Source organism: Giraffa tippelskirchi, chromosome 5, assembly GCF_054371585.1.
Source record: "Giraffa tippelskirchi isolate mGirTip1 chromosome 5, T2T-mGirTip1v1.2.pri, whole genome shotgun sequence".
Classification (NCBI taxonomy): domain Eukaryota; kingdom Metazoa; phylum Chordata; class Mammalia; order Artiodactyla; family Giraffidae; genus Giraffa; species Giraffa tippelskirchi.
The window spans coordinates 56691064-56710379 of NC_137279.1; the positions used below are offsets into that span (position 1 = coordinate 56691064).

Below are 19316 nucleotides of genomic sequence, written 5' to 3' on the forward strand. Positions count from 1 at the left end.
TAGCGACCATTTTTGTATCCTCTTACAGCTTCAATTTGTCAGATCCTTCCCCAGTATAAATAGGATGAAAAAGCCAGGGAAGATGCTGATAAGAATTTGCTTCATGGCAGTGCTTCCATGCAGTTTCTATAAGCACATGCTCACTGTTATTTTAAATGTTATGATATTTTGCCCCTACTAGTTATAGGAAGAAAGGATAACAAAATACACTTTTTTCTATGGTGAATAGAACACAAAGTGATTACCAAAATCCAATTAAGTCCAAATTCCAGTTTAAGTTCTTATTATTTAACACCCTAAAATAGAATTGTTTTCCATATCAGAGCAGTAGAGGGTACAGCTGTTTCAACCGCTAGCCTTGCTCTGCTCATTAATGGGTCTATTCATTTAACTTATGTGCAGTTCCTACAAGACCCTAAACAAATGCTTGATGTCAAAACAATTACTCACCCCTACAGAGGAGTTTTACCCCTAAGGATCACAGACAAGAGTTTATAACCTAGTAGGTCCTTCCTAAGTCTGGTGGAAGAATAACTTCATTTGTAACAATTCTGAAAACTTCCCCAATGGTTTCAAGCCTTAAAAACCAGGAGGTACAGAAAAGAAATATATGGAGCTAATGTAATTGATTATATTTTACTCTCAATAGTTACTTGATAAATGCAAAATAACTCTTTAGTGTGAAGACATACCAAAAGCCTTTTTAAGTTCTAACTTTTATCTTTGGTTTTGTCTTGTTTACTTGCTAAGTTGTGTTTGACTCTGCAGAATCTGACTCTACAGACCCCAAGTACTGTAGCCTCCCAGGCTTCCTCTGTCCAGGGGATTTCTCAGGCAAGAATATTGGAATGGGTTGCCATTATCTTTAGTAACACGATTCAAAAACAATTTTTTGGTCCATACCATGTTTTGTCTCATGTTCTGCATACATGTCTATGCAAGTTTTTGCTCTCAAAATAATGAAATGATATAGTTTTTTTTTTCCCCAAGAAAAATCATCCAATTATCATTTCCATTCTGTGTCTACAGGTTTATCTTAAGAAAGAAGTGATATAGGATGAAGGAGGAACACTGGTAGGGAGGAGAAGAGCTGAAAGAGAAGATCAGAGGTGGTAAAAGATAAGGGGTGAACTCAGGAGACAGGGACAAGGGAAAGGAGAGCATATCAGTAGGTTGTGAGGTTTTAAAGAGATAAACTCCTCGCACTTTGATGATGCACTGTGGGAACACTGGTCTTACACCCTGGAACTGTGATTAGTTGATGGATTACTTCTGGTGGCTTTGGGGCCCTTCCATCTGTACGTTTTCTTCAGTTCCATATTTCCAACAACGGATTTCCAACAAATCTCCAGAGGCCTGTCTCCTGTCAATGCCAGGGCTTACAGAAATCAGCCAGAGATTCTGGTTACTCTGGTTCTTATCCCGGGTGCAATTCAGCCACTAAAATAGCGCTTGGTGACTGATATCAATGAATAGCATTGAGTGATAGATACAAGTAAGTGAACATTATGGCGACAGTGGTCATATAGTAAAATATGGATATGTGCTTGATGAAACACTAATGCTGATCAAAAGAAGCCAGCAGCAGAGTTTTCCTTAGTTTTTAGGGCAGGGTTTGACACTTGCCTTTACAGAATCTCCGCTCATATTTCACTGACTGCACTAGGTCAGCAGTCCCCAGACTCTTCACAAAGCAAGAGACTGGAATTAGGCTGCTGGGGGAAAAGGGTAACAGAGTAGTATGAACAAAGTAAAAATGTAAAAATGAGGAAGGAAAAGAAAAGGCAAAGGATAAGAGAAAAATAGAATGATATTCTCATAATTAAAATGAGTAGGACAACATAAAGTGGAATTTTTATCATTTAACATAAATAGTTTTTAAATAAATGGTGTCCTAGAGTGTGGGCTTCATAGATTGTGGAAAAATTTGAATGTGTAAATTTCCATGAGCAAAGGTACCAACCATATTTCAAAAGCCTTACCTTTCTGCTGCTTCAATTATCCTGCAATTAAAAAAATGAAAATAAAACAAGAACCAACAGGCAATAGCAATTGCACACAGACAGAAAACCTGGATGTAGTTTTTTTAAACATTAGAAGGAAGAACTAGCAAAGGACTATCAAACTAGTCCTTTAAAAAGCAGTGTAAATATATTTTAATAAGTATTGTAGAAAGCAAAGCCATATGGTAGTAATGGCTTGTAAAAATGGAGACTAAGGGCCACAAACTTTTCCTGATGTTTGTTTCAAGTTTCAGAAAAGGTTAGTCCTTATATTGAGGGCAACAGTATAATTCATCACACAAACCCAAATACCTTCAAGGGTGAAGAGGATGCTTTTCATCAACACATTGGACAACACGAGGAAACCAGGACTGTCCCAGGCTGTCACCCTAAAATGAAGCTACCTTCAAATGTGAACCTGTAACAATGCATCAGTTAAATTTTCACCTTTTCTCAGTTACAAGAATGATATATCAGTATTTTGCATATTTTCAAGCCTTTTTTTTTTTCTTTGCTTACACTACTGATTCTAGTAATCACTATGAGAGCTATAATTTGAAAATGCTGAATTGTATGATTGTAGCATTTATATAAACATGCATCACTCCCAAGATGAAGCCTCTGAAAGGTAACTGGTCAAGATTCTTCTGAGCTCAATGAAAGCCCATCTGCCACATGGACAGGAAGAAGAGGATGGAGATGAAAATGACTGGGGATTAACAAGTGTTTCTTGTGTTCTGGGTACAGCCAAACTCATTTTTAAATTTTGGAAAGTGAACAACAGAGAAAGAATCTGCAAGGTAAAAATAAAGTGTCCTCTTCCCATTTTAGTGGACAGAAAAAAAGAACAAAATGTTTGTGTCATTTGCTGCTTCCGGGTCATGTCATTACTGACTTTTTACATGTTGATCTTTCCAGTTTAGTAAACAGTAAAGGCTGTAACAAAACCAGGGACACCTGGGAACTGCACCACCTACATTTCTGGTTTCTTTTTGGATTGTTTCAGCTATATCTCTATGTCTTTCCAAGTACAAAGGCAGATCTTTACAGTTCCTATCAAATGGCAAGCTGTTTACCAAAGACCAAATAAATAAATTCAGAAAAGAGTGCATGCTAGGAGGCAGAGAGACTTCAGCAATACAGAAAAATGATTTTAGTTACCTAGTTATTAGAGATAACAAGTTTTGTTTTTTAAGAAGTCTTTGTTAATTAAGTTACTTACAGTCACTAAACTACATATTGTTATAAGATCAATCTGGTTATGTGACCAGTTACAACAATTAAATGGAATCAACACTCCTGTTGTTGAGGGGGGAAAAAAGAAAAAAAATTCAGTTAATTCAATGAGAGCCTAACTCATGCCACCTAGAGGAAAAAAGCGGTATGTCTCACAACTTTCTATTTATGGAGAAAACTGACATGCTCAATTTCCCTGGATGTTTTCATCACAGCCTATTAAACAATCATACAATGTCACTGGGCTATAATTTAAAAAGAAAACTGCAACTAAGCTTCACCTCAAGAATATTTTCCATTGACTTTTTTTCTAGAGGAAAAATTATAAAGTTGTAGTTACCTGTTATCTCCTAGCCAATAATATTCTAAACTAAAATCTACCCTGAAAGCACAGTTTGAATATCTAAATTCTTAATAGCAAAAATGTCAGCCCTTACACTTTCATGAGCCATCTAATGTTATAAAGTATAACAACCAGAGTTATGGGCAATATATCATATTTTAGTATAAAAGGAGCTACAGACCAGGGAACTAATCCACTCTAATAGTTGAGGTGGTTCCATTTCTGCAGCATCCAGATAATCAGATAGTAAAGTTTTAGTTGTCAGACATACTCAAACAAGATCTATAATAAATTCTCCAATAGCACCTTGGATAATAAACTGACAGTAGCAACCAAAATAAAGCCTATCTTTAAATTGCTTAACGCCCAGGAAAATGCCTTTTGATATGTGTTGTCCACCCCTACCTTCCACTAGCCATACGTTTATGTCATGAGTATATGAGACTGAAAAATGTAATATGCTTTTTTTCCCTGGAACAAAGTACAAATTTCTAGAAACTCATTTTCTTTAAGACATTAACATCTAAAATGTGAGTATGTCATTGTTGTGTTTAACTGGGTCTATGACTGGAACTTGGATCAGATTGTATTACGGGGGCAAGTTATTTAACCTACTGCCTGTTTCCTTAACTGTATGTTGGGGATAATAACAGCACCTCCTTCACAAGGTTATAGGAAGACAGACTGGATGAGTTAAGGGTATTAGAACTTGTTAGACAGTATCTGGAACACGGTAATTACTGTATAAAGATTTGCTGTTATCACTTTTTCTGATCCAACTCATATTTGAAGGGTTGATGCAGTCATCAATTGCATCTGTCCAGTGGTAAAGAATCCGCCTGCCAAGCAGGAGACGCGGGTTTGATCCCTGAATCGGGAAGATCCCCTGGAGGAGGAAATGGCAATCCGTTCAGTATTCTTGCCTGGGAAATCCCATGGACAGAGGAGCCTGGCACGGTACAGTCCATGTGGAGGCAAAGAATCATACACGACTTAGCAACTAAAACAACAACTGTCAACCCTTAGAATGTTGTATTAAGACAGTATTTAGAGTGTGGGTTCTGGAACAGCTGAATTGGGCAGTAAATATGTCTTAGGCGCTCATTTAAATGTCAGAATCTTGGTACTCAGTGTGAAACTTGTCTTTTCAGACCGTCAAAAGTTATTTTCTTAAAGAGAACGCATTATGTTCTTATATTCATCTAATGAACTTCTGGCAATCGAAAAATGTACTTAAGCTAGCCATAATGCTATTAATCTTACATTTTTGGTCTACATGCATTCTTGACATGTGATTTCACCAGTCTTCACAGCCTTCATGTTAAATAGTAGCACACACGTGGACGTTACCATAGTTGACTGACATTTGTATGTATCCTCCTTTCACTGAATTTGTTGTCTGTAATTTGTTGCTGTTAAAAATAATGCTATCATATTGTTCACACAGCATTTTCTTGAGAAAATTGAGATTTTTTCCCGTGGCAGGTTTTTAGAAGTAGAACTACTGGGTGTTCACAAGTGCCTACTATCTGCAAGGCTTTAAACTTTTATGGGGGGAACTCATTATCCAGAAGAGGAATACTTACGATTACATAGATCAGAAATGAATACCGTATCTACATGTACAGCACCTAGTTCTCCAACTACATAATTCTGTTTCTTCAGACTCTCCGTACTACGGAGCAAGCACTATGCTAGACAGCCGCTGTGCGTGCATTATTCCAGTCCCTCCAATGTAAACAAATGGATCCCTGTGCCTGAGCCACATGTGTGCTGTGCTTTGTCACTCATTTGTGTCTTGACTCTTTGTGACCCCATGGACTGTAGCCCACCCGGCTCCTCTGTCCATGGGGATTCTCCAGGCAAGAATACTAGAGTGGGCTGCCATGCCCTCCTCCAGGGGATCTTCCCAATCCAGGGACTGAACCCAGGTCTCCAGCATTGTAGGTGGATTCCTTACTGTCTGAGCCACGAGGGAAGCCTAAGCTACAAACTAGCCTCAGAAAGTTTTGACATTTTTGCAAGGACACGTGGCTTAATAAAAGTCCAAACTGAACTCTGAACTTAGTTTTGATTCCAAAATTTTGCCTTTTATCATTTTTAACAATACTGGTATTTCTAAAAATATTCCGTGTAAATATAGCTTCATTCATCATTAAAAAGCATACTTGGGAGTCCTCACAAAGGCCAAAATATGGCAGTTCCATCATGCAACAGATATTCCTATCATTTCTACCATTTGTAAAGAAGGATAATGTCACCTTGAACCTTCTGGACTCTTGAGCTTATTTACAATACACTTAAGAGAGCCCAGTGTTATTCTACAAAGACAAATATTATGCAGAAACAGCCCTGATGTTATGCTTGGTACTACTCAGTATTTCAGGGTAACTGCTGTGTCTGGCTGCCTCGCTGATGTTTTGAGAGCTGATGTCAACCCATTGTTTATGTCCATCCCAGGGGAGGGGATCCATTTTTACCTAAGACTGAAGACTGGTCCTGTGAGTGCAGAGGCAACTGTCTAGTAGCTCTGGGGTGAATCAACAGCTGCAAGGCCACCCACGCAAAGGACACAGCTCTCAGCTGTCTCTCCATTCAGAGCCCCAGTTGGTCTTGACCCCATACAAATTTGGTGTTCCTGCTTTGATGTTTATGAACCAATTGCATTAAAGATGCAGGATAATGATTCAGAGGTTAGAGAAACTGTTATTTATACAAATGTGGTTAACACCTCATCATTTTAAACTGGCTGTGCTAATAATGCTCATGGTGCACTTTGTTTTCTGTTTTGTTTTGTTTTTTTTGCCCCTATCTGCAAGCTACATTTGCTTGGGCAGGATGCCGAGTGTGCGCTGGGACAGATCAGAGCTGCCGGACACCGCAGGAGCCCTGCCACCAAAGGCACTTCATCCGGAGACCCCTAAAATAAGGAGGCTCCTGACCAAAGTCCCCAGCACTGGAATTCACTGGCTTAGATGGTACCTGCTATCCACTGCTCCTGCAGTTCTCAGTATGTCCTTTTTTGTGTTATCACACACCTAACACCTATTCTTTCAGCACACAGCAATGAGACTTAAAGTTCAGTGTGTTCATTCTGAAAGCCACAGGTGATAATACTAAAAACTCAAATACTATTTGTTATGCACGGTGGCCTAACATGTAAGGAGAATAGTTACACCTCTGGAAGTAATTATAAAGCAACTTAACATCTCTCTTTAAAAAATACAAGTAGTGAAAAAGACATCAACCATAATTTAGTCAATAAAATCACACCAGTATTTGTGTGTACATAAATTGTATCTATCACAGTTTATGGGAGAATTCTAGGTAGACTGATGATTCCAAAATTGGCTGATGTTTTATTAGACTAAATATAAGCTCTGTAATTTTATTCTCTTCACAGACAGACAGACTACCACTAGCCAAGTGCAGCTTTTAAAACTGGAAGTTATTAAGTAAAAGTAAAAATACATTCTTTGTATCCCCGGCCACACTGGAGATGCTCAACAGCCACTTGGGCTCCCATACTGGGCAATGGAGATACATTCCCATCATCACAGAAACTGCTACTGGGCAGCACTGATTGATGTAGGGACTACAATTATAAGAAATTAAACCCACTTCTCTAGCATATACCCTTGTTCAATGACTCAAAGAAAAACCAAACAGCATTAACAGAAATACACACTCCTGCTATGGTGGGGTGGGGGGAGGGAGTGAGGTGAGCAATGTTGGGCTAGATATTGTTAACAAAACATACTTTTTAACTCTATCTCCTAGTACAACTCATCTGAGTACAGAAGGTTCATCACACACCTCTATAAAAAGCCCGAAGTCCCTGGAAGGAGGCTCAGTAGACCAGATGAAGAATAGTTAAGTGTGGTTCTAAGCTAGAAAACGTCCTTTCAAGGACCTAAAATTGTTTAAGAATTGCTGGAAGATACCTTTTCAATCTACAGAGCTCTGATTAAATTCATTACAACTCTTAGGACTTAATTAACCACCAGTCATTATTCTAAACATCTTGCCACCTATCTCAGACACAGTTTTACTTCCCAATGTGTTCAAGGATTCTCATGACTTTTATTTTTGAAGCATGTTTTTATAGATGATGCGTGTGTGCGCTGTCATGTCTAACTCTTTGTGACCCCCATGGACCGTAGCCCACCAGTTGCCATTTCTTCCACCAGGGGACGTTCCCAACCCAGGGACTGAACCCACATCTCCTGCATCTCCTGCACTGGCAGGTGGATTCTTTACCACTAGCACCACCTGGGAAGCCCCTCATGATTGACATTTTTAGGCAAGTTTCAGAAAAGCTCACCCAAAGGGAAAATTCACCAGAGGGCCTAACTTTACTGAAGTAGTAAGATTCATCTATCCAGCTGGCCCAAAATCATAGATTCCTGCTTTCTTAGGGGAGGGATTGAGAGCTTTCTGTAGGCATGGATGTGTCCTCTCTATTTCCAAAATTTGTTCTAACTGCCAATTCACCTCAAACAGTCTTCATACTGTTTCTGCAGAGCTTACCAGACTCTCTACCTATCACTGATACAAGGAGTGGAGATAAACACTAGTCCCATTGATCTTAACAGATGAATTTAAGGAAAGAGCAGTTACGAACTCTGCTTCCCTCAACTGAAAATTGTTTCCAAGTAAAAATGAACTTAATGTCAATAGTGTACTGACAAATTAATCTATTTATAAACCTAATCTATTTAGTACAGACACGCTTCATTATTCCAGGACCTCTGTTTCTGTACAGTTATTGTACAATTCTATTGTAATAGCTTTTTAACGTGCAATTTAATCTGTGCAACATCCACTATAATCTTTAAAAGATTATTTAACAAGTTTTTTTTAAGTCATGGTAGATAACTGATTTATTTCAAGTTATCACTGTTAATCCAAACTGCCACAAGATTCAAATCACATGGTGGGCACCTACTGCAGGAAGTCAACTTCAGAAAGGAAGAGAAGGTTCGACTTTTTGATCTTTACAGGAGTAAAATTATCCCTTATTTTGCATAAATATTATCATCACTCAAATAATCCTAGCACAGTTCTTGGAACAGGTGCTCAATTAATGCCAGATAAATGTTTCACTTAACTTTCTAATGCTATTAGGAAATTTAAATATTAGGAAATTTAAGTTAAGAAGAACAAGGGCAGCTAAAGTTATTTCATGTCTACGTAAAAATGTACCGTTTGCTATTTTATACACTGCTATGGACTGGAATTTTGCATCCTGCCCCCCAACGCGTTCTCCAATTCCTATGTTGAAGCTCTATTCCTGATATGATAATATCGGAGGTGGAGTCCTTTAGGAGGTAACTGGATCATGAGGGAGGTGCCCTTGTAAGAGACACTGAGAAAGACAACCTCTCTCCCTCAAGTAAAGACACAGCAAGAGGTCAGCTGTTGACAAACCAGGAGGAGGGTGCTCGTGAGACATCAAATCTGCCAGCACCTTGATCCTGGACTTTTCCAACCTCCAGAACCATGAGAAATAACTGTTTGTTGTTTTTGCCACCCAGTCTACGGTATCTGGTATAGCAGCCTGGACTAAGACACACATCCCATCCCCCAACACACACACTTCCTTAAGAAATTACAAATGTTAAAAAATACTTACTGATTTCTTCAAATGTTTGTTTTAAAAGTGAGATTCATGTGGCACAAATGTATTAATAATAATATACTAAGCATACTAATGGTCCTCTGTGGGCATTTAAAAAGACTGAAAAAATAAAACTCCCATCCCATTTCACTTATGACTCCTTCAACACATATATTCATAAAAATCTGTAACAAAAATAAGTAAACAGAGGAAAAAAATTATCCAGAAGACGCCAAAGTGTCAACTTATTTGACCACCTCTTATCTCTTCTAAAGAAATATTTATGTCTTATGAAGAGCCTTTTATAGGCATTTTCTTAGGCCTTATAATTCCTTTCACCCCTCCGCAACACAATTTGTCTTCAGTTTGTCCACGCTCCTGTTCACACTTCAACATCAGGACTTCTCTGCTGTTGTATGTTTGACAGGGACATCCGTAATTAAATGGCTTCATGGTTCAGTACTTCATGGTCCTCAAGGCCAGCATGGGTGGCTAGATTAGGTTAGCTGGTAGCCACTGAATATTAAGTATGTTCATATGTGCAAAAACACAGTGACTGAAAAGTCCTAAGAGGTTTTCCACAATTTAAACACTCCCTTCACCCACTTATTATAAAAGACAAAATATTTTAGAAGGATCAGACTTACCCTTCAATAAACCTTCTACAACTTCCTACAGTCATTTCAGGTTATAAGTACTGAAAGTGAGCCTTCAAACTAGTCCATCCAAAATGTTTCTCAGATACATTTTTTAATGAATAGACTAATACCTGATCTAGGTAGAAGTGTAAGTAACTTAAAAAATTCAGTATTTTAAATTAAAGTACTAAACTACTGTAATGATTCTAAGTTACTGTCAGTCTATAACTTTGTGAGATTGCAAAGCCTAAAAACAAAAAAATAAGTAATTCTAAACTATGTTAATACTGAGAATATTCTCCCTAGCTATCTGAACATCCAGATAAGCAAATATGATAATACATAGTAATTGGTTTCTTGGTTACTATTTTCCATTGTTCTTTCTAAACGAAAATAAAATCTATTTATTACTCTATTACCCTAAACAGTTAACCAAAACATAAACTCAAATATTGTTATATTTTAGGTGTCAGAATAATTTAAATGTTGTAGGGTAAAATATTTAGGGTAGAGATGAGAGATTACTTAAAACATTCACCTAAAGATACACACTTAGTTTCTAAAATAATATGCTAATCCTTAGACTCATGTATGGTGGTATTTTGCTCAATTATCTGATAGTCAATATGCAGAAATACTAATACACACAAAACATTCCATCTTTATGATAAAAATTTCACATAATTTAAATATGCTTTATAGCCTTTTAGCATAAGTGATACATTTTTTTCTTACAACAGCACTTCAATTTTATTTTGGAATAAAATAACTTCTGAGAGAAGAAAATCTACAAATATTCTCTTACTATCAGTTTGAAGTTAAACCAAGGACTATACAAAAATAACTTTTTTTTTTAACCAAATGAGAAGTTATTTCTATCACCTGATGTTAGTACAGGAGAATTTTTGCAAAGCTTTAACATGATTCAGAAACAGATTAATAGCAAAAAAAAAAAAAAGAAAATTAAAATCTTTGATACTGAGAAGGTAAGTTTTTAGGTGCTGCAAATTTCTCAAAATTATCTAAGTATTAGGTTGCACTGAAATATTTATGTGTGTTGTTATATTAAGATATTTAGGTGCTCATGTTACTACTAAGGAATATCTGTTCATATTTATTTATATTACACTGACAAAATAGCAGTCCTATAATTCAAGAAGACACTAAATTTCAGAAGTTTGGATAAATATAAAAATGCATTTTGAGCTCTGCTGGTTTAAGTATTTGATATCTTAGATGTATACCTTCCTTTTAGGATAACAAATACCAGGCCATGGACTAATTTGACTCTGGTTACATAATACTCGTAACACTCAAATGGATTTGCAAATATAAACATCTCTGCTCTTAGCATAGTTTTGAGGGGAGGATTATCCTTCCATATATAACACACGCAAACAAGTGCAACTGGGTAGTAGGAGACAACTATTTTTATTATGGAAAGATGGCAAAAGAGATGAATCCTTTTATAAAAAAGAACAGATCACTTTTATTAAATAATTCCCCTACAAACTTTGCAGCTTAGGCCCAGTGTCACAGAAATTTTGGAATGGTATTTAAATAGTCCTGCTTTCTCATCTCTTTCTGTTTAACATCTAGACTTTAAAAGTCACCCAATTTAGTAATCTTTAAGGCAGCTACAAGGAATCAAGCCTCAACTCAGATGCAGCTTTCTGGTGCAGACTATCTGTTGTCTGGGCCTCCCTGCTGGCTCAGTGGTAAAGAACCTGCCTGCAAGTCAGGAGCCGCAGAAGATGCTGGTTCGATCCCTGGGTGGGAAAGATCCCCTGGAGGATGGCATGGCAATCCACTCCAGTATTCTTGCCTGGAGAATCCCATGGACAGAGGAACACGGTGGGCTACAGTCCATTGGGTCGCAAAGAGTCAGATACGACTGAAGTGACTAAGCACCCAGGTACGCAACTACTGCCTACCATTTCACTGGTCAGTCCATCCATAAAAGGGAATTTAAGCTAACTTAAATATATATATATAGGGAAAATAAGAGAAACTAGAACATGTCAAATATGCTTCCTAAGAAATTATGCCTCACTGTATAAGTTAAATATGAGAATTTCCACTTCAGTAAATTTCTCATACAAAAGTAACCTAACATTTAAAATAAATCTAAGTCATTATTTATATACATCACTTAGCACATAAAAGGCAATATAAAAGCAGAAATTTGATACTTCTTAAATCATTATTTGCCAGAGTATCTATAAATAAAATCATTACCCGAAATCAGAAATGCTATGATTTAAAAATTTTGTTATTAATAAATAGGTTTTATCAATACCTCACCAAAACCACCACCAACCCTTTCCTACAAAAAAATACACATATACAGGTCTGTAAGTTAGAGGCTGAAAAACACTAACATCAAGGAGTTCATTTTAATTATAAATTGATGTTGCATTTCCACAAACACTGGTGATAGCTGAATGAAATAACAACATCCAAGAGCAGTATGTAAACCTATAGTGAACCTGGCAAAATGCACCTCTCAAGTAGAAATATTTCTTTTTACAAATGTTCTAAGGAACAATGCTTAAAATCATATAAGGTTTGAAATATAATTTTAACAAAGTTTACATGAAAAAAGTAAACACCGAAGTTGGTAATAATTAAAGTCTTTTGGCTTTCTTACAAATGCAATCTTTATAATTTCCCAACCTTCAGAGTAAGAACTATTTTTCCAGGAAGAATAAAATGTAAACTGTGTTTCTTATATAGTTTTATGTGTCAGAGTCACTTCCAGACTCTGGTCTGCTGTCATCTGGTCCATCACTTTCTTTGTCCCAGTCTTTCATGGATGCTCCCATCATGAAATCATCACGCAAGATCGTCCATCCTGGGCCCTCTTCTGATTTCGCTTCAGTCTGAGGAAAAGTACATGATCAAAATATTCAAAAATAAATTTCACCATAAGGAAATTTTAAAATTCTAGGCTTCAAAACAAACCTGTCAATATTTTGTTTTATAATAGGAGTGAAACCAAGACAAACGATAGAGTAACTGTATACATTATGACCATAAATATACCACATATACACATTATACTACACAAATATGTAGTACTGTGTTAAAAAATGTGAGCCTCATACAAGAACCACAGAAGCAGAATTATATTTTTTCTTTATCTGCAGTGTGTGTGTGTCAGCAGGGTGGGGGGTGGTGTTTGTGGTGATATAGTAAAATCTAGGTTTGAGATCAATTTTTTAAATCTTCTGACAATCAAAACAGACTTATAAAATATTACTTAACATTCAGTGATAACCTATTAGAAAACATTCGGCAAATTATTTTAACACACAGAGAAATTTTTAACAAAGTATTTTAATCCAAAATTAATTAAAAGAGTGAAAAATGAAACTAACCTGATACTGTGCTAGGTGTTTATAGATGCTATCACATTTAAAATTTGATAAAAATCTGAACCAAATGTTATATAAGTTATGATCTCACTGCTTCCCCATACCACGGACTCAAAAAAGACTAGTCACACACTAAAACCATAAATAACCGAACGAGGCAATAAACATAATGGTAGTCAATTTATTTTGTTTATTCATAGGATTTATATAAAACTATGCAAGAGTCTAAGAATTACAGCCTTTTATTTCATGGTACAACAGTACCACCTTGTGGCATTAATTAAGTAGTGCAGGATGCTGAACTAGTTTTTCTTCATTCCACAAATAGTCACTGAGAACTGCATATCACACACTGTCCTGAGTGTTAGAAAGAGTGATGAACAAAACAAAGTCCCTGTCTTCATGGAGCTATCAGTCTGTGCTTTTCTACTTACTCCGTGCACAGAAATACACAATGTGGGGAAAAAAATCTAAATATACAAGAACCCATTTGGTTAGAGAAAACAGTTACTTTATGGGAGACTGCTGCTGCTGCTAAGTCGCTTCAGTCGTGTTCGACCCTGTGCGACCCCATAGACGGCAGCCCACCAGGCTCCCCCATCCCTGGGATTCTCCAGGCAAGAATACTGGAGTGGGTTGCCATTTCCTTCTCCAGTGCTTGAAAGTGAAAAGTGAAAGTGAAGTCACTCAGTCGTGTCCGACTCTTAGTGACCCCATGGACTGCAGCCTACCAGGCTCCTCCATCCATGGGATTTTCCAGGCAAGAGTACTGGAGTGGGGTGCCACTGCCTTCTCCGTATGGGAGACTATTAATCTATCAAAAGCAATTATTAAGAGAAAAGATGTTAAAAACACTTATAGGGTTAAGAGAGTACTTTTCTAATTCTGCTGAAGCCATTTTTTTTTAATTTAAAAAAAAACACAGCCCTGAAACAGTAATACCATTTTTTTTTTAAAAAAAGGATGCTATCACAAACAGGAAAAAATGTCCTCTTGGCTTACTCGTCAAAGCTTTTTCCTAAAAAGAACCCGAAGACTAGAGAGTATATAAATGTGAACAAAAATTTCAGAACTGACTTAATGAATCAAACAGTACATTTTGTACTATAATTTAACCAGCATGAACCACGGTTCATCTGTGTTGGTTAAAAACACAAGCATAGAACAGTTCAATGCTTTCTGTGCTGCACTGATAGAGAGCAGCAAAGCAGAAAGGCAATTTACAACGCTGCTCCTGGAGGATGCGAACACGCCTCCATCCCTCATCTCTACAGGACCAAACCCACATTCCTAAATGACTTCTGCTTCTGTTAGATTAAGTTATCTAACGGAATAAAAGGCCATTTTCCCTGAGTCAGCTAAAGTTTTCTCTGCCAATCTCCTCACCTTACTTAAATAAGTGAGAGCTGTTCCCAATGAACAGAGATCCACTTTGAACCATTAACAGTAACACCTCTGCCAAGTCAATTATTCAAGGTTTTCAAAATGTATATGCTTCCTGGTAATTGCTGTTGTTTAGTCACTAGTGAAGTGAAAGTCACTCAGTCATATCTGACCGTTTGCAACCCCATGGATTATGTACAGTCCATGGGATTCTCCAGGTCATCAGACTCTTCGAGACCCCATGGAGTGTAAACCGCCAGGCTCCTCTGTCCATGGGATTTCCCAGGCAAGAATACTAGAGTGAGTTGCCATTTCCTTCTCCAGGGGATCTTCCTGACCCAGGGATCAAATCCGCATTTCCTGCATTGGCAGGTGGATTTTTTACCACTGTGCCACCTGGGAAGCTCAATCCATGAGGACAAGATCCAAAGAGAAAATAGCAACACGATTTTAGAAGGTGGAAGCAGATGGACCATGTCTTGGCAAAGCCAAGGAAGGTGAATCCTCTGGAGGGGTAATGGGCTAGCACAGATGAAAGCATAGGTGCAGGCAATACCAAAACCAGGGGATTAAGTTACACACAAGCACATACACTTCACCTCCAATAACGAGTCCCAGCCTTCTTCTCATGGTGGACTCCCAAAATGCTGGTAGGCAGAGCTTTTTCCTCCAGAGAGGAGATCAGGAATACTTCATAGAAAATCTAACCAGTAACTAATAATTAACACACTAAGAGAAGGCTACATTAAAGCTCACATGTCATGTGGACAATCTCCACGTGAGTACTCAGTGTCCAATCAACTTTTCTAGGATTATTTGTTCTAATCATGAACAAATAAGATTTATCAAAAAGAAGAGGAAGAATAATACAAACAAACATTTAAAAAGCAACTTCTAAGAAAAAGAAACTGTTCAAATAAAAATAAAAAAAAAAAACAGGGGAAAATACAATTAATATCCCTGAAGAGTTAGGAGATTATATTGTATCTACAAAATGAAAACAGTTGCTATTTTAAAAGAAACATTAAGAGAATAACAAAGAGGTCAGAAATAAAAGCATGATGGCTGGGAAAAAAAAGTATAAAGGTGAGAAGACAAAGCTAAGGAAATCATGCAGAAAATAGAGCAAAAAGAAAAAAGTAATGAAAAACATTAGAAAAAGTAAGATAACTGGAAAAACAGTCTGGGAGACTCCAGCATGGTGACTACAGTCAGGCAGGGAAGAAAGCCTGGAACAGTGACCTACCTCAAGGAAGACAAAACCCCTGGGGGGTTGCTGTTGTTCAGTCACTAAGTCATGTCCGACTCTTTGCAACCCCATGGCCTGAAGCCCACCAGGCTCCCCTGTCCGTGGGGTTTCATATGCTTTACCAAAATCGTGGGAGTATCAATTTACATTCCCACCAGCAAGGCAAGGTTCCCTTTTCTCCACACCCTCTCCAGCATTTTACTTTTACCAGCAACACAAGAGGGTTCCCTTTTCCCCACACTCTCTCCAGAATTTATTGTTTGTAGACTTTTTGATGATGGCCATTCTGACTGATGTGCGGTGGTATCTCATTGTACTTTTGATTTGCATTTCTCTAATAATGAGTGATGTTGAATATCTTTTCATGTGTTTGTCAGCCACTTGTATGTCTTCTTTGGAGAAATGTCTGTTTAGGTCTTTTTTTCCCACCTTTTGATGAGGCAGTTTGTTTTTCCAGTGTTGAATTGTATGAGCTGCTTCTATATTTTGTAAATTAATTCTCTGTCAGTTGTTTCCCTTGCTATTATTTTCTCCCATTCTGAGGGTTTCCTTTTCACCTTGTTTGTTATTTCCTTTGCTGTGCAAAAGCCTTGAAGTTTAATTACATCCCACTTGTTTATTTTTGTTTTTATTTCCATTATTCTAGGAGAAGGCTTTGATTTATGTCATTGAGGGTTCTGCCTATGTTTTCCTCTGTTTTATAGTTTCCGGTCTTACATTTAGGTCTTTCATTCATTTTGAGTTTATCTTTGTGTATGGCGTTAGGAAGTGTTTTAATTTCATTCTTTTCAACCGAGCTGTCCAGTTTTCCTAGCACCACTTACACAGGACACTATGGAAGATGGTGAAAGTTGCTCAGTCGTGTCCAACTCTTTGTGACCCCATGTATTATACAGTCCATGGAATTCTCCAGGCAAGAACACTGGAGTGGGTACCTGTTCCTTTCACCAGGGGATCTTTGCAATGCAGGGATCAAACCCAGGTCTCCAGCATTGCAGGTGGATTCTTGACCAGCTAAGCAGTATATGGGTGCAATCTCAAAAACGACAGAATGATCTCTGTTTGTTTCCAAGGCAAACCATGCAGTATCACAGTAATCCAAGTCTATGCCCCAACCACTAATGCTGAAGAAGCTGAAGTTGAACATATACCCCAACCACTAATGCCAAAGAAGCTGAAGTTGAACAGTTCTATGATGACTTACAAGACCTTCTAGAACTAACACCAAAAAAGGATGTCCTTTTCATCACAGGGGACTGGAATGCAAAAGTAGGAAGTTAAGAGCTACCTGGAGTAACAGGTAAATTTGGCTTTGGAGTACAGAATGAAGGTTAATAGAGTTTTGCCAAGAGAACACACGGGTCATAGGAAACACCCTCTTCCAAAAACACAAGAGATGACTCTGCACATGGACATTACCAGGTGGTCAATACCAAAATCAGATTGATTACATTCCTTGCAGCTGAAGATGGAGAAGCTCTATACAGTCAGCAAAAACAAGGCCAAGAGCTGATTGTGGCTCAGATCATGAACTCCTTATTGCAAAATTCAGACTTAAATTGAAGAAAGTAGGGAAAACCACTTGACCATTCAGGTATAACCTAAATCAAATCCCTTACGATTCTACAGTGGAAGTGACAAATACATTCAAGGGATTAGATCTGACAGAGTGCCTGAAGAACCATGGGAGGTTTGTGACACTGTACAGGAGGCAGTGATCAAGACCATCGCCAAGAAAAAGAAATGTAGAAAGACAAAACAGTTGTCAGACAACTGTTTGTTACAAACAGGAGGTCTTACAAATAACTGTCAAAAGAAGAGAAGCAAAAGAGAAAGGAGAAAAGGAAAGATATACCCATGTGAATGCAAAGTTCCAAAGATTAGCAAGGAGAGATAAGAAGGTCTTCCTCAATGATCAATGCAAAGAAATAGAGGAAAACAGAATGAGAAAGACTAGAAATCTCTTCAAGAAAACTGGACATACGAAGGGAACATTTCATGCCAAGATGGGCACAGTAAAGGACAGAAACGGCATGAACCTAACAGAAGAAGATATTAAGAAGAGGTGGCAAGAATACACAGAAGAACTATACAAAAAAGATCTTAATGACCCAGATAATTACGATCGTGTGGTCACTAACCACATATCCCGAAAACAAAGTCAAGTGGGCCTCAAGAAGTATCACTATGAACAAAAGCTAGTGGAGGTGATGGAATTCCAGCTCAGCTATTTCAAATCCTAAAAGATGATGCTGTGAAAGTGTTGCACTCAATATGCCAGCAAAGCTGGAAAACTCAGCAGTGGCCACAGGACTGGAAAAGGTCAATTTTCATTCCAATCCCAAATAAAGGCAATGCCAAAGAATGTTCAAGCTACAGCACAATTGCACTCATCTCACACACTAGCAAAGTAATGCTCAAAATTCTCCAAGCCAGGCTTCAATAGTACATGAACCGTGAACTTCCAGATGTTCAAGCTGGTTTTAGAAAAGGCAAAGGAACCAGAGATCAAATAGCCAACATCCGCTGGGTCACAGAAAAAGTAAGCGATTTCCAGAAAAACATCTACTTCTGCTTTATTGACTACACCAAAGCCTTTGTGTGGATCACAACAAACTGTGGAAAATTCTTACAGAGAAGAGAATACCAGACTACCTTACCTGCCTCCTGAGAAATCTGTATGCATGTCAAGAAGCAACAGTTAGAACCAGACATAGAAGGGACTGGTTCCAAATCGGGAGAGGAGTATATCAAGGCTGTACACTGTCATCTGCTTATTTAACTTATATACAGAGTACATCATGCGAAATGCCAGGCTAGAGGAAGCACAAGCTGGACTCAAAATTGCTGGGAGATATATCAATAACCTAAGTTATGCAGACGACACCACCCTTGTGACAGAAAGAGAAGAGGAACTAAAGAGCCTCTTGATGAATGTGAAAGAGGAGAGCAAAAAAGCTGGCTTAAGACTCAACATTCAAAAAAAGAAGATCATAGTATCTGGCCCCATCACTTCATGGCAAATAGATGGGGAAACATGGAAACAGTGACAGACTTTATTTTCTTGGGCTCCAAAACCACTGCAGATGGTGACTGCAGCCATAAAATTAAAAGAAGCTTGCTCCTTGGAAGAAAAGCTGTGACGAATCTAGACAGCGTATTAAAAAGCAGAGACATCACTTTGCCGACAAAGGTCCATCTAATCAAAGCTATGGTTTTCCTAGTAGTCATGTATGGATGTGAGAGCTAGACCATAAAGAAAGCTGAGCACCAAAGAATTGATGCTCTTGAACAGTGGTGTTGGAGAAGACTCTTGAGAATCCTTTGGACTGTAAAGAGATCCAACCAGTCTATCCTAAAGGAAATCTGTCATGACTATTCATTGGAAGGACTGATGCTGAAGCTGAAGCTCCAAGTCTTTGGCCACCTGATGCAAAGAACTGACTCAATGGAAAAGACTCTGATGC

General features: G+C 37.9%; 1 protein-coding gene across 1 annotated transcript in view; it reads right to left on the bottom strand.

Annotated features, from left to right (window-relative positions):
• Positions 1–10475: 10475 nt before the first annotated feature.
• Positions 10476–19316, bottom strand: part of RRP15 (ribosomal RNA processing 15 homolog) — a 60448-nt gene continuing 51607 nt past the window's right edge. The window contains exon 5 of the mRNA XM_081491681.1: positions 10476–12722. Coding sequence (XP_081347807.1) covers positions 12579–12722 — 144 coding nt within the window. The 3' untranslated portion in view covers positions 10476–12578. The remainder of the gene's footprint in view (positions 12723–19316) is intronic.